This window comes from Rhinatrema bivittatum, chromosome 4, assembly GCF_901001135.1.
Source record: "Rhinatrema bivittatum chromosome 4, aRhiBiv1.1, whole genome shotgun sequence".
Classification (NCBI taxonomy): domain Eukaryota; kingdom Metazoa; phylum Chordata; class Amphibia; order Gymnophiona; family Rhinatrematidae; genus Rhinatrema; species Rhinatrema bivittatum.
Window position 1 is genome coordinate 260,239,250 of NC_042618.1, and position 16,618 is coordinate 260,255,867.

Consider the following 16,618-nt stretch of genomic DNA (forward strand, 5'->3'; position numbering starts at 1 on the left):
TACATTTTTAAACCCCGGCATGTGTAAATTCCAGAGTTTATGCATGCTGGATGTTGCGCCCGTCGGTTGCAGACGGCTGCGCCCTCTATTACTCACCTTTTTTCTACCTGACTCAGTCCATTTTGGGAAGATGGCTGCCTCCGCTTCTCCTCACCTTACCCTCCGGTGTCTCTGGTCCAGCATCAGCGATTGCATTCACCATCTTTCTCCAGGAGTCACTAGGGCACGCACATGCGTGCAGCCCCGTCCTTTACATGCGTCATGGCGGGACCCTCGGGCGACCCCACCACATGATGTCACTAGCTCTGGTATTTAATCTCCGCTCACGATTCCTTCTACGAGTTAGCAAGGAATCCTCTAATCTGATCTCGCCACTTTATCAGACGCTCCTGCTCTGTGTATTCTCGCTCCAGGATGACTTAGGTACCCGCTCCACAGGGGCCTTGCCTCGCTTCTCCTTACCCTCTGGGCTTACCTTCTACCAACTGGGACGCCTAAGGTACCCGCTCCTCAGGAGCCTTGCCGTGCTCCTACCTACCCTTCGGGGTTGTCTACCCTTACCAGGATGCCTACGGTACCTCCTCCTCGGGGGCCTTTTCATCCGGGACCCCCGCTCCTCGGGGGTTCCCTTCTATTACAACTACCACCATCAGAGTGAGTACTGCTGCTCCAGTTCTGTCTTTGCATTGTCTCATCTCTCTCTCCATAGATTCTCAGCCTACCCCACACCGCGGACCACTTCCGGTTCTATTGGCTTATCCATCTAAGCTTGGGTTCTCGGCCTACCCCGCTTCGCGGACCACTACCGGACCCATCTCCCTCTGGGGACCTGGTGAGACTGTGGAACTGCCTTTTCAACCCTGCAACCTACAAACGGAACATTGCCATCTGGTTCCTCCTCTCCTGTCTGGAGTCATCACCCATTCCTCGGGTTACTATCTATGTTGCAGTACAATAAAGCTAATTCTCTGTGGCCATCTCTGCCTTGAGCTAGCCTATCGCTGCAAGTCCCCAAAGGGCTCTGCCCTGTGGGAGCTGCCATCTCTTACAGCATCCAAGGGCCCATGCTTCAATGTCCAAAACACAACAGATTGCTAACTCCATGGACCCGGCTCAGTTTGCAGCTTTAAAGGCCATTCCTGGCCTGGCCCAGCAGATTACAGAGCAACAGAAGTCTCTGGGGACACTAACCGCCGCTTGCAACCAATTAAATGCCCGATTGAATACGCCGATGGTTCCAGAGAATGATTCTTCTCCTCAAGTGGTTGCAGTTCGTACCACTGAACCGCTACCAGCTCCTACACGCTTTTCTGGTGATGCCCAGATGTGCAGGGGTTTTATTAACCAGTGCTGTATGCACTTCTCGTTGCAACTGAACTATTTTCCCAGTGCTGTTTCTAAGAGTACGTATATCGTATCGCTACTCGATGGAAGAGCCCTGGCCTGGGCTTCACCTCTCTGGGAATGCAGTGACCCTGTTTTGAATGATCTGACTGACTTCTTGAACCTGTTCAAATCCGTATTTGATGATCCAGTATGTCAGACCATTGCAGGATCTACTCTTCTTCACCTTCAACAAGGAAGCAAGCCTTTACCAGACTATGTCATTGAATTCAAGATACTAGCATCTGAGCTTCATTGGGACTTGGGATGTCTACGTGCTATATTTTTAGAGGGCCTCAACACCCATATAAAAGACGAACTAGCGGCTCGTGACTTGCCAGACACTCTGGTCTCTCATTCATTTAGCTGGAAGAGTTGATCGCAGGATACATGATCGGACTCAAGAAGCAAAGTGACTTCCACGCCCCAGCTTCCAGAGGCCCCGCAAGGTTTGCAGTAGAGGAGGACCGGAAGGCTCATCTGCATACTGCTCCCAGCATCCCCCGGGAGAGGAGTCCAGAGGTCACCGCAAGCGATCCAGGGATTGACTTCCACGCCCCAGCTTCCAGAAGCCCTGCAAGGTTTGCAGTAGAGGAGGACCGGAAGGCTCATCTGCATACTGCTCCCAGCATCCCCCAGGAGAGGAGTCCAGAGGTCACCGCAAGCGATCCAGGGATTGATTTCCACGCCCCAGCTTCCAGAGATCCCGCAAGGCTTGCAGTAGAGGAGGACCGGAATCTCAAATCCCTCCTTTGTCTGAGTGAAGATTAATTTAACCGTGGTTTAAGAGGATTGGTAAGTATAGTTTTCAGAAATCTTTGGGCTTATAAAAGTTTGGTGAACGGTTAAATTAAGTGATATATTCTTTAGAGTTTGTGTGTGCCTGAAGTAATCAGCAAGCCAGAGATAGTTAATTCTAGTGTGTCTTTCCCACCCACTCAACCCTGATTTTTAGGCACAAGACAATTTCTCATTAAAAATCAATCAGGGTCTTATCTAAAACATAATATTGTACCAGCCCTTATTGAAAGTTTAATTCTCCCCTTGTAGGACACTAGCTGATTTATTACTAAATTCACCTGTAAATTTAAAGTACTCTCATTCCAACTCCCTTAGTATCCTAAACTTAACTAGGAACTCAATAATACTAAGATGAAGGCAGCAGTTCAGCAGCAAGAGGGGGGCTTTCCAGTCTTTTGCATTGAGTGTCACATGTATGATTTTTTACCCGCCAGTGAGAGATTGTATGTGTGCACTCGGTGCAAAGAGTTCCTGGCTCTCAGGGAACAAGTTCGATCTCTGGAGGCTAGAGTAGCAGACTTGGAGGAGCTGAGGGAGACAGAGAGGTACATTAATGAGACCTTCAGGGACATAGTAGCCAAGTCCCAAATCCATTCTGGCAGCCCCAGTGCTGCCTTGGATCAGAAAGGTCTCCCAGTAGGAGATCATCACCCTGGTATAGCAGGAAGTGATCCTGTAGCAAGGACCTGCTCTCCAGGTGATGTATTGTCCTCTCGCACTGAGGACAAATCTCCCAGGGCTACTGCCCAGGAGGGAAGGGTTAGGCCGGCCATCATAGTTGGTGATTCAATTATTTGAAATGTAGATAGCAGGGTGGCTGGTGGACGTGAGGACCGCCTGGTAGCTTGCCTGCCTGGTGCGAAGGTGGCAGACCTCACGCGTCACCTAGATAGCATTATAGACAGTGCTGGGGAGGAGCCGGCTGTCGTGGTACATGTGGGCACCAACGACATAGGAAAATGTGGGAGAGAGGTTCTGGAAGCCAAATTTAGGATTTTAGGTAGGAAGCTGAAATCCAGAACCTCCAGGGTGGCATTCTCTGAAATGCTTCCTGTTCCACATGCAGGTCCCCAGAGGCAGGCAGAGCTCCAGAGTTTCAATGCGTGGATGAGACGATGGTGCAGGGAAGAGGGATTCAGCTTTGTAAGGAACTGGGGAAACTTTTGGGGAAAGGGGAGACTTTTCCGAAAGGACGGGCTCCACCTTAACCAGAGTGGAACCAAGCTGCTGGCACTAACTTTCAAAAAGGAGCTAGAGCAGCTTTTAAACTAGAACAAGGGGGAAAGCCAACAGTCACTCAGCAGTGCATGGTTCAGAGAAATGTATCCTTGAAGGTTACTAATGAAACAGGAGAGTTAGGGCATCCCAACAGAGAAGTTCCATCAAAAGCAAACATAGTTCATATGCCTATATGTAAAAAATCACCAAAGCTAATGATTTCCGAATTATCCCAAACAACTGAAAAGCAGGTTGTTAAAACAAGCAAAAACCACACTTTGAAATGTCTGTATGCCAATGCCAGAAGTCTAAGAAGTAAGATGGGAGAGTTAGAGTGTATAGCAGTAAATGATGAGATTGACATAATTGGCATCACAGAGACTTGGTGGAAGGAGGATAACCAATGGGACAGTGCTATATCAGGGTACAAATTATATCGAAATGATAGGGAGGATCAACTTGGTGGGGGTTTGGCACTTTATGTCTGGGAGATTATAGAGTCCAACAGGATAAAGATCATACAAGAGAGTAAATGCTCAGTAGAAATGCTCAGTAGAATCTATATGGGTAGAAATCCCATGTGTGTTGGGTAAGAGTATAGTGATAGGAGTATACTACCGTCCACCTGGACAAAATCGTCAGACAGATGATGAGATGCTAAGAGAAATCAGGGAAGCAAACCAATTTGGCAGTGCAATAATAATGGGAGATTTCAATTACCCCAATATTGACTGGGTAAATGTAACATCAGGACTTGCTAGAGACATAAAGTTCCTGGATGTAATAAATGATTGCTTCATGGAGCAATTGGTTCAGGAACCAACAAGAGAGGGAGCTATTTTAGATTTAATTCTTAGTGGAACGCAAGATTTGGTGAAAGAAGTAACGGTAGTGGGGCCACTTGGCAACAGTGATCATAACATGATCAAATTTAAACTAATAACTGGAAGGGGGACAATAAGTAAATCTGCAGCTGAGGAAAATAGTTAGAAAAAACTGAAAGGTGCAGCTGCAAAGGTTAAAAGTGTTCAACAGGCTTGGACATTGTGTAAAAATACAATCCTAGAGGCGCAGTCCATATGTATTCTGCGCATTAAGAAAGGTGGAAGGAAGGCAAAATGATTACCGTCATGGTTAAAAGGTGAGGTGAAAGAGGCTATTTTAGCCAAAAAAAACATCCATCAAAATTGGAAGAAGGATCCATATGAATAAAATAGAATAAAACATAAGCATTGTCAAGGTAAGTGTAAAATATTGATAAGACAGGCGAAGAGAGAATTTGAAATGAAGTTGGCCATAGAGGCAAAAACTCATAATAAAAACTTTTTTAAATATATCCAAAGCAAGAAACCTGCGAGGGAGTCGGTTGGACCATTAGATGACAGAGGGGTTAAAGGGGATCTTAGGGATGATAAGGCCATTACAGCAAGACTAAACAAATTCTTTGCCTCCGTGTTTACTAATGAGGATGTTGGGGAGATACCAGTTCCAGAGATGGTTTTCAGGGGTGATGACTCAGACAAACTGAAAGAAATCACTGTGAACCTGGAAGATGTAGTAGGCCAGATTGACAAACTAAAGAGTAGCAAATCACCTGGACCGGATGGTATGCATCCTAGGGTTCTGAAGGAACTAAAAAATGAAATTTCTGATCTATTAGTTAAAATTTGTAACCTATCATTAAAATCATCCATTGTACCTGAAGACTGGAGGGTGGCCAATGTAACCCCAATATTTAAAAAAGGCTCCAGGGGCGATCCGGATAACTATAGACCAGTGAGCTTGACTTCAGTGCCGGGAAAAATAGTGGAAACCATTCTCAAGATCAAAATCATAGAGCATATAGAAAGACATGATTTAATGGGACACAGTCAACATGGATTTACCCAAGGGAAGTCTTGCCTAACAAATCTGCTTCATTTTTTTGAAGGGGTTAATAAACATTTGGTTAAAGGTGAATCGGTAGATGTAGTGTATTTGGATTTTCAGAAGGTGTTTGACAAAGTCCCTCATGAGAGGCTTCTACGAAAACTAAAAAGTCATGGGATAGGAGGCGATGTCCTTTCGTGGATTACAAACTGGTTAAAAGACAGGAAACAGAGAGTAGGATTAAATAGTCAATTTTCTCAGTGGAAAAGGGTAAGCAGTGGAGTGCCTCAGGGATCTGTACTTGGACCGGTGCTTTTCAATATATATATAAATGACCTGGAAAGGAATACGACGAGTGAGATTATCAAATTTGCGGATGATACAAAATTATTCAGAGTAGTTAAATCACAAGCAGACTGTGATACATTACAGGAGGATCTTGCAAGACTGGAAGATTGGGCATCCAAATGGCAGATGAAATTTAATGTGGACAAGTGCAGGGTGTTGCATATAGGGAAAAATAACCCTTGCTATAGTTACACAATGTTAGGTTCCATATTAGGAGCTACCACCCAGGAAAAAGATCTAGGCATCATAGTGGATAATACTTTAAAATCATCGGCTCAGTGTGCTGCAGCAGTCAAAAAAGCAAATAGAATGTTAGGAATTATTAGGAAGGGAATGGTTAATAGAACGGAAAATGTCATAATGCCTCTGTATCGCTCCATGGTGAGACCGCACCTTGAATACTGTGTACAATTCTGGTTGCCGCATCTCAAAAAAGATATAGTTGCGATGGAGAAGGTACAGAGAAGGGCAACCAAAATGATAAAGGGGATGGAACAACTCCCCTATGAGGAAAGGCTGAAGAGGTTAGGGCTGTTCAGCTTGGAGAAGAGACGGCTGAGGGGGGATATGATATTTATTTATTTAAAGATTTTTTATATACCGGGGCACGTTAAAAACATCACCCCGGTTCACATTGTAAAGTAACAAAGCAACAAGCTTTACAATAGTTTAATGTCAAGCAAACAGTAAGTAAACTAAGTCAACTCAAGAAGGGCGAATAAATAATTAAGTCTTAAAGGTCAAGAGGCCCCCCCAAGCTGGCCAAAAGTCCCTGGGGGTCCAGCGGGTGTCCGCGAGCGATATCCTGCACTCGTGCCGTCAGGTGCCAGGAATCAAAATGGCGCCGATAGCCTTGCCCTTACTATGTCACAGGGGCTACCGGTGCCATTGGTCAGCCCCTGTCACATGGTAGGAGCACAAGATGGCACCGATGGCCATGTGACAGGGGCTGACCAATGGCACCGGTAGCCCCTGTAACATAGTATGTCAAAGGCTATCGGCGCCATTTTGATACTGGTACGGAGGGTGTGTGAGTGCAGGGTATGATTCCCGGACCCCCCGCTGGACCACCAGGTAGTTTTGGTAAGTCTTGGGGGGGATCAGGAGGGTGGGGGGTTGTTTAAAGTGGCGGCCGAATAATTCGGCGAAAATTTGTTGTATTCGTGGGGAATCGCGATACGTTTCGCTTCCCCACGAATACAACGAAAAGTGCAATATACGTTGCGGATCACCAATACGGCGAAAACGAATGCACACTCCTACTGCCTATTTAGGTATGAGTTACTTTTAACAGAAATATAATAAATATAGTATCCAGAAGAGATGTTGCTTACAAGTTACATTACCATTTTTCTAGACTTTTATTTACAATAACTTAAAAGACAACTTGCAATGACTGTTTCTTTCTATCATTATAGAAATCCAAAGCAAGCGTCAGGAAAGAAAGCGAAGAAGCACAGCTAACCCAGCCTACAGTGGACTTCTGGAACCTGAGGTACTTCATTTATTTCTCTTTTGCATGACTAAGCATAAAGAGGATAATTTTCTGAACATAGCACATAAATTAGCCATGAATTATGCACATAATATGTACCATTTTAAAGCAGATTTACGCACTTAAGTCAACTTATCCAGCAAGCCTTGCACACACAATTACACCTGTTATTTGGTGTGCATAGTTTTGCTGAAAGAATTTACACATCTACTTTTTAAAATAAAAAGTTATGTGTATGTTAGAGATGTGTATCGTACCGGCAATCGTTTCCGGTTTCATTTTTGTAGAACCGCGGGAAATTTCTTACCATGTGACAGGGGCTATTGGTGCCATTGGCCAGCCCCTGTTACATGGTAGGAGCAATGGATGGCCCGCGAGCATTTATGTGTGGTCTTTTGTTAAAGGTCTTAATCTCTCTTGCACCTGCTTCTGCAAAAAGTCCAGACAATGCAGCACCTCTGCTGTCATTCCCTCTTCCTGTTTAAAGCCCTCCAAATTTTCCTCCAGAAAATTAATTATAGGGATGATGTCAGCCGAGGTGGAACTTCTGGAACTCAGCTCCTCTGGGACATCCTTGAAGGGCTGCAGGATTTTTACCAGCTGACTCATGACTAACCAATCATGATGACCTAGGGGACTCTGTACACCTATGATCATTGCCACAGAAAGTTCATGAAGGGGTGTCTACTGCTCCACTAACCTCTGCAGCATCATATAGGTGGAATTCCACCGGGTGCCAATGTCTTGAATGAGATGCTTGTGAGGCATCTCCAAATCAGTCTGCTTTTGTCGGACAACCTGCCTCGCCTTCACACTTCTGTAGAAGTCAGCTGCTATGTTCCTGCACTTGTGTATTAACATATGCAGGTATTCATTCTCTTGGTGATTGGACTCCAACCCCAGAGCTGACTTCACTACCAGGTGCAGAGTGTCTGCAAAACATCGGATATTCTGAAAGCGCCTGTCGCATATTGCTTTACCATGTTTGCACCACTGTCTGTGACAAAGAACCCTGCCTGAAGATTACTGTCTCATTGGTGTAGCTGCCAGCCCGCCAGCATCTGTCTGCTGCATGCTAGAATATTGTAATTATACTTGTAATTATGTTATTAACCCCCATATATCTTAATCCAAGTTAATTCAACCTGTTCATTGTAAGACATTGACTTGTCATTGTTATTGTTTAGAATGTAAACCGAATTGATCAGTAATTCTGTTATTGGAAAGTCGGTATAGAAAAATGCTAAATAAATAAATAAATAAATATTGGCTGAGGTATGGGCCTCGTCCGTCAGGTGGGTGTGCAATAAAGCCCACCTCCATTCTGATACTGCTGCCTGCTCCTGCCTCAGCCAGGTCCCACCAGTGTGCTGTCAGGGAGAGGTAAGAGTGTGCAGCATTCATGGTGGTCCAGATATCGCAGTGAAATGCACACTCCCCTGTGCCTTAGCTAGCAGCGCTTGGATGCGACTGTGACACTGGCAGGCTGGGAATGACCTTTCTGCTAATTGTGCTTCTGGAGGGGACTTTGTAATTTGGAACTAAGACCTTCAGCAAATGCTTGAAACCCACATTCTCCACTACCTGCAAGGGCTGGTTATCGAGGGCAATCATTTCCCTGATGCTCCTGGTTACAACTTTTGAGGCTACCTACCTCCTTCCCCGGGATAGCATTACTGAACACCATCCCATTTCCTCCATGGTGGGTTGTCGCTTCTGACACATGGCAGGGGGCTAATGGCCTGCCACCTGACTACTAGAATGGGCAGAGGGCGTGGGGTGACTCTGCTCCTTTTCAACCACTTTACGCTACCTGAAAAAGGGGTCCCCTGACTGGAACTGCCACCATCCCCAGATGGCAGTACTGTTGGGTGGTGCTTCGACATATGATGCATCATGCCAAAATTAGTTAGATGTCCCATTTGCTTGCCTCTGCTAATAGCCCTGGCACAGTAATTACACTGAGCAAAATGCGGGTCCTCCATCACTTTAAAGTGGCTCCAGATCACAGATTTCTTTCGTGATCCCTTCTCTATAGCCTTTGGGGTGGATGCTGGCACTGGAGTTGATGTAGTGAGTGCACCCTGAGAAGCAATGCCAGGGGCATCAGTCAAACTCTGTGCCTGCGCTGACTGCTCTTCCTCCTCATCATCATCAGTTTCATCTCTCTCCTACAGCACTGAAGTGGAGGCTAAGACAGAACTAACTAATCCTCCTAAACCTTCTTCAACTATTACTTCTTCCATTTCTGATGATGAGAATCCCACACAAGATGATTCTTCATCAGAATCAGAAGCAAACAGTGCCTGCGCTACATTTTCAGTGCTAAGTAGAGTCTGCTGTCGCGCTGCTGCTTTTGGGTCTTGCCCTTTTGTCTTGCATGACTCAGCCTCCTCTTCCCTCACCTCCAAAACTACAGGGTCAGAAACAGGTGGTGGCAGTGCATCATCTTTAAATTTCATTTTTTTCCGGATGGAACTGCCTGCCCCTCCAGAGATTTTAGATTGGAACAACTCGCTTTTTAACTTTAATGGGGGACTGGCACTGCCTTTTGAAGTGCCTCCTCTGCCAGTCCCAATCACTCATCTACCTTTCCCTGACATCATGGATTTAATGTCACTGCCTACTAGGGATTTCAGTTAAAAGAATTATTTCTTTATTGGTGAATGAACACCTCTGTACCAATATATGTGAGTCTGGAAAACTACCCACAGATGAACAGTGCAGTACCTTGATGTACACTACAACTGCGACTGCTGTATGTGCACACAACAAAATTTTAACTCCAAAAGAGGCCTACTGGGGATTTGGATTAAAAGAACACTGCTGTACCAATATATGTGAGTCTGGAAAATCACACACAGATGCAGTGCAGTGCCTTGATATACACCACAACTGAGACTGCTCTGTGTGCACAAAAAAATGAAACTGCAGAGAAAAGACTTGACTGGAAGCCTGAGGAAGCACAATTCCTAGTGATGCTGCTTCTTGTTTGAAAATACCAACTCACACTATCTCCCACCCACACCGCCCAAACCCTGCCTGTGCCTGCACCTGCACCAACCTACCCCAGGGGGGTAAGATCAGCAGCAAAATGCCACTGCTGGCAGCTTGTCTCATTTGGAGAGACAGAGAGATAGTGTGAGTTCAATAAAAAAAACTGCAGTTAAAAAAAAACCTGGCTGGCACAGCAGCAAAAACGAACCAATATCTTTTTCAATGGAAAATTATATCAAAGTAGCTAGCAATTGAATACAGAAATGAGACACTCGGAGAGATCTCAAAAGCAACGACCTTTGCAGGCAAAACCCTAAAAGAAAGTGTGTGGCACGGCACGTGCTTAAGGTATAAATAGTACAGTGTCATCAGGAACAGCGTCACAGAGCACTGAGTGAGAGCAGCGATTGGCTGCAATAGAAAAATGCTTAGCTCTGATAGGTGGCATTCTCATCTCCTTGCCAACCTGTCTGACCCACTCTATGACAGGGCTGTGAGGTCACTTATGACTCATAGGAAAGGGCTGATTTTTGCCATGCATACTCCCACATGGCCCTCTCCTATTTCAAACGGCCGCTAAGAAATCACTGTGAACCAAAAGAATGAAACTAATATGATATGTTTTATTCGTGGAGGATCGCCATGCGTTTTGCGAACCCACGAATCAAATGAACAGGGACTTATGCGTTGCGGATTGCACATTCGTTGAAAACTAATGCACATCCCTACCCTTTTTTCCCCCTGCTGTTAAAGCAGAGAGGAATGCTGTAGTTGCATCAAAATCATGTAAACTAATTGGTTAAGGGTAATAATCCCCATTCTATTCTGTTAGAGGTAGTAGCTGTGCTTCATGCTGGTTACCCCCCCCCCCCCCCCCCGCACCCTTTTCTTAATTTCCAGCTCTAACTTTTAGAGATCCACAATGTTTATCCCATGCATTTTTAAATATGTTTACTGTTTTAGTTTTTACTACCTCTTCTGGAAGCACATTCCAAACATCCACCCTTCTCTCCATGAAGTCCATTTACCATTACATGCTTTCTCCTATCAGTCAACCAATTTCTATTCCACTCCATCACCTTGGCTCCAAGTGCCAAGCTTCACATTTTATTCACAAGCCTCCTATGCAGTACCGTACCAAAGACTTTGCTAAAATCCAACTAAATTGCATTGAGTGCTCTTCCTTGGTCCAATTCTCTAGTCTCCCAATCAAAAAATCAATCAGATTTGTCTGACAAGACCTTCCTTTGGTAACTCCATGCTGTTTCAGGTCCATTAACCCACTGGATTATAGATAGTTCACTATCATAGTGTCTCTATTAATTTTCTCACCACCAAGGTAAGGCTAACTGGCTTGTAGTTTCCAGCCTCCTTTCTACTATATCTCTTGTGAAACGGGACCATCACAATGCTTTCCAGTCACATGGTACCCATCCTGTTTCCAGGGATCTATTGAACAGGTCTTTCAGCAGACCCACCAGCACATACAGTATCCTGGGAAATACCTCATCCATTCACATGGCATTGTCTGCTGTCTGTTCTCCTAGCTAGTCCCATGTATTCTCTTCTGTAAATAGAGTTTTGTCTACCCCACCCCTGTTTATGGTCTTCTCAACCAGAAATGGTCCTTCTCCAGGGTCTTCTTTAGTAAACACCGAACTTAAGTATTTTTGTTAATATTTCAGTCATTTCTTCATCTCTCTCCATATATTGTACTTTGTCACCTTTCAATTTCTCTATATCACTTTGAGTCTCCCTTCTTTCACTGAAAAATGTGAAAAATATTTTGTCACCTCACTGTACCGCTTTGGCAAGTCTTTCTTCCTCTTGACATTTTGCTTTCCTGATTTCTTTCTTCATCTCCATCAGTTTCACCAGTTATTTTTCCGTGTTCCTCTTTTTAGGATCCTTTATATTTCTTAAACACTGTTCTTTTTGCCTTTATGTTTTTAGCCACCTCCTTTGAGAACCAGATCTGTATTGGGACCCTTACTTTTCAATATATTTATAAATGCTGCAGCAGTCAAAAAAGCAAACAGAATGTTGGGAATTATTAGAAAGGGAATGGTGAATAAAACGGAAAATGCGATAATGCCTCTGTATCGCTCCATGATGAGACCGCACCTTGAATACTGTATACAATTCTGGTTGCCGCAACTTAAAAAAGGTATAATTGCAATGGAAAAGGTACAGAGAAGGGTGACCGAAATAATAAGGGGAATGGAACAGCTCCCCTATGAGGAAAGACTGAAGAGGTTAGGGCTTTTCAGCTTGGAGAAGAGACGGCTGAGGGGGGATATGATAGAGGTGTTTAAAATCATGAGAGGTCTTGAACGAGTAGATGTGAATCGGTTATTTACAATTTCGGATAAGAGAAGGACTAGGGGGCATTCCATGAAGTTTGCAAGTAGCACATTTAAGACTAATCTGAGAAAATTATTTTTCACTCAATGCACAATTAAGCTCTGGAATTTGTTGCCAGAGGATGTGGTCAGTGCAGTTAGTGTAGCTGGGTTCAAAAAAGGTTTGGATAAGTTCTTGGAGGAGAAGTCCATTAACTGCTATTTATCAAGTTTACTTAGGGAATAGCCACTGCTATTAATTGCATCAGAGGCATGGGATCTTCTTGGTGTTTAGGTACTTGCCAGGTTCTTGTAGCCTGGTTTGGCCTCTGTTGGAAACAGGATGCTGGGCTTGATGGACCCTTGGTCTGACCCAGCATGGCAAGTTCTTATGAAGGTACAAAGCAGTTCCCCTCCTCCCTCAAAGACTTACAAGGTGTAAGGTCTGGGGTAAGACAGTAAGGCACAGTGGCAAAGAAGCAAGTGGCATAGAAGCAAGTCTGAATAGTATAAAGACTCCAAAGTTGCATGGTAGAATTTGGATTTTCTTGTGAAATGGGCTTTCCAAAAGAAAATGTCATCACATTTACATAGAAAAACAGTAATGGCTGCAGATGAAGACCTAATGGTCTATCCAGTCTGTGTGGAAATCTTTTCACAATGATAGGGGGTTTATAGTAAGTTGTGAATGTTGTTTTTTATAGAAAAAAAATTTCCATAAGCTGTATCTGAACTCTGGCTGTTGCATTTCCTGATTTTGTGGTTTTTCAGGAGTTCCTTTTTACTACACTAACCTCTTATGACATTTAGTATAGTAAATGGTTTCTCTTGAGTATGTTTTGTCTTGTGCCAGTATTTCTTCCTCTAAATGAGGGCTGTTTTGGACAAACCATCCTAGTGTAATTAACCATCAAACAGGGTGGGAGAAACAAGCTGAGATTGTGGAGGGGCTGGAGAAAAGGAAGTAGTAGAGAACAGGTTTTGTGCCATGGTAGTGAAGGTGGTATCTTTTTTTGATTGTTGTCAAATCATTGTTCTGAGGACAAAACACACCAGGCCAGAATAACACAAACCAAAAAGAAAGCAAGGCAAGTGTTGGAAGAATACTCCAAGGCTCCAAACTTGGGCACCAGCAACAGTGACATGAACTCTTGATTGCATCTCGAGTGGTAAACTGGCACCAAAAGTGGCATTAATTTGAAAGGCAGCAAGAAGGGGAAATGAAGCAGAAAAGGTAGCAAAACTAAAAACCAAGGCAGGAAGTGATAAAATGGACAAGCAACACAAGCAGTGGCTTTAAGACTCCAAACCAACATCAGAGGTGCAAAGCAGATTCCGAGACTGGCAAAAACATTGCCAGGTATAAGGTCTGGGGTACGACAGCAAGGCTCAATGGCAAAGAGAACTGCAAGGTTATATTCATAGAAGAGACAGAGAAGCTATTAGAGAATTCTTAATAAAAGTATTGCATATAAATAAATATGAAATGTATCTTTGAAATAAATAGAACATTTTTAAAGCATCATTAAACGGGACTATTAAAGTTTTTAGCTGGATGGTAGCTCCCAAACAACCCTAATTGTGTTAGGACACCCCATAGCATCCTAAGAAAATAAGCTCTACCATGGCAACAAGAGAGGAGAACAAAACCATAGTCATGGTACCCTAATGATGGCTTCCCCAGCAACCTGGGATGAGGCTGGTGAGGAAATACTAAAGCTGGTTGCAGTACAGAATCCCACCAGATGAAAGAAGCATGAATAAGGGATTGTAAAGATACAGAAAACTCTCTAATGGTCATAGTAAAAATAGATTGATTCATCAGGATATATTTAGAGTGTCAGATAGATAGCCACAGGACCTATTTCTCCAAGTGACATTATGGCAAGCAGGGATATGACAGACCTAGAAAACTGGGGACCTTTATAGAGTCCAGGGATAATGAAGTCTAATATTACACAGAGCGGAGATGCTGCTTAAGTGTTCTGTACTCAGGCCTAGTAAAAATACAAACTCCCAAAATTAGAGAAAGAAGAGTTGGAATTCAAGAAGTGTGTGAAAGAGTGTCATTAGCAGGAAGGAGGATGCTTAGGGAGAAATTCAGATTATATATTATCAGATATTTAAACTAAAGAATGGGAGTGGCAGGAAATGGCCAATGAAATTGACATGTCACCCCCAAATAATATAGGAACTGGGAGGAGAAAATAACAAAATCAATCAGCGCAAAAAAGGAGTCTGGGAAGTGCAATAAATCAAGAGAGAAAAATTGGAATGCAATCGCTACAAATGCTCGTAGTTTGGGCAATAAAATCCCAGACCTGCAGGCCCTAATGGTAGGGGCGGACCTGGACATTGTTGCGATCACAGAGCCATGATTCACAGATTTTCATGACTGGGATATGGTCATTCTGAGCTATAACTTGTTAAGGAATGACAGAGAGGTCAGAAAAGGGGAAGGAGTAGCTCTTTATGTCAAAAACAATATTCACTGGTAGAAATAAAACCGAAGAGTGAATAATCAATCAAACAATAGGGAAATTCAAAATTCACCAATACTTCATAGACCCATCATTGAAGGAAATAAACAAATATGACCATCATATAAAAGACACTGTCTACTTATTAGTAGCAAGAACGGCCTTTTTCAGACCTCATCTTAGGATATATTTATTGGTTATACAATTGTGTTTTTTTAAATACATTTTTGTATGCGGTCTTTTGAGAAGAATAGAAAGTAAGAGAACTTATAACTCCTCTTCTTCGTAAAGGAGAGCCTCCTGACACTGCTAGCACTGTTACAGTGTTTCAGTTTCTCTGCATCAGGGGCAAAATACACAATGTCAATCTTTGCACTGGTCTATGAACAGACAACATGAACAATCAGAGTGAGGGAAATAATATAAATTACTTACTAGAGCAATAGTGTAACTGTCTTATTTGTCCTTTCACAGAGGTATTTCACTCGCAGAGATAGCAACTAAATGAAACTGGCTTGGTCCTTATAAATGCTGGTATGAAAGTCTGTTGATAGCGATTTAAACAAGAAACATTTGGAAGAAGAGCATTTGAAAAAACAGAGGCAGATAATGTCTCAGTGTTCAAGAAAGTCCAATCTGAGATAATGTCTCAGTGTTCAAGAAAGCATATAACTTGCTGGTAGTGCTGTGCTGAGCTGTATCACGCCTAGAAATCACAGTGTTGTTGACTGGAACAAGCTAGCACAGGACCTCCTAATGCCAGTTTTAAAGCACAAGTGGCGGGAAGTGAAAATGTAAATCATTGAACTCAAATAAAACCTTAACAAACATTGGATCAAAAAATGTAGTTGTGTTGGGTTCATTTAGCCCACAGAAAGTTATAAAATGTTGTAGACAAGAGACTTTATTTTTGTAAAAAATATACTGAAAAAATGTTACCTCCCCAATTGGGACTTGAACTGCCTAAAAAGACCACACTGAGCCCTGAAATGATTACAGTGATAGATGACTACATAATTGTTCCAACAGGTAGGGGCCCTGACTTTGATACTCTGAGAATCTAAGTTATGGGGGTGACTTGTATAGCATGGCAGAAACTACCGTAAGTTTTCTGGGCAGACTGGATAGACCATAAGCCCTTTCTGCCGTTATTTCTATGTTTCTAAGGTCATTGTAAGGCTAGGAGAGAATAGGCTTTACAATTTGTGCTGCACCATATATTAGCACAGCAAAAGCTAATGAGCGAGTGAGAAAGTTTATGTTACCGTAAAATTTGGAGATTTAATTTGGAAGCTGATGCTAAAAAAGTAGAGAGAAAGAGAGGTATAGGCCCCACTCAGTTCCAAGTTAAAAGATGATAAAAGTTCTTATATATGAGTTGTGGTACATAAAGAAAAATAACTCAAGAACTATAGTGTCAAAAGAAAAATAACCCAAGAACTATAGTGTCACTGTATCTCTACTCTCAATTAGACAGTGACAGTGTATAGAACCAGTGGCAGTGCATAATCACCAAGAACCACATTTACCACATAGAAGAAAACACAATATTCTAATGACATCACTGAACAAAAGAAATAAGGAGAGAGAAAGAGAGTGAGTGATTGAAAATACTAATATAACTTCTTTTTTTGCAAAGATTAGGGGTATATAATTATCATTTACTTTGTTAGATAGAATTAATA

General features: G+C 43.1%; 1 protein-coding gene across 1 annotated transcript in view; it reads left to right on the forward strand.

The window, feature by feature from the left end:
* PHF21B (PHD finger protein 21B) overlaps window positions 1-16,618 on the forward strand; it is an 888,545-nt gene that overhangs the window by 716,764 nt on the left and 155,163 nt on the right. The window contains exons 10-11 of the mRNA XM_029600063.1: window positions 7,038-7,114; window positions 16,521-16,533. Of these exons, the coding sequence (XP_029455923.1) occupies window positions 7,038-7,114; window positions 16,521-16,533 (90 nt within the window). The remainder of the gene's footprint in view (window positions 1-7,037; window positions 7,115-16,520; window positions 16,534-16,618) is intronic.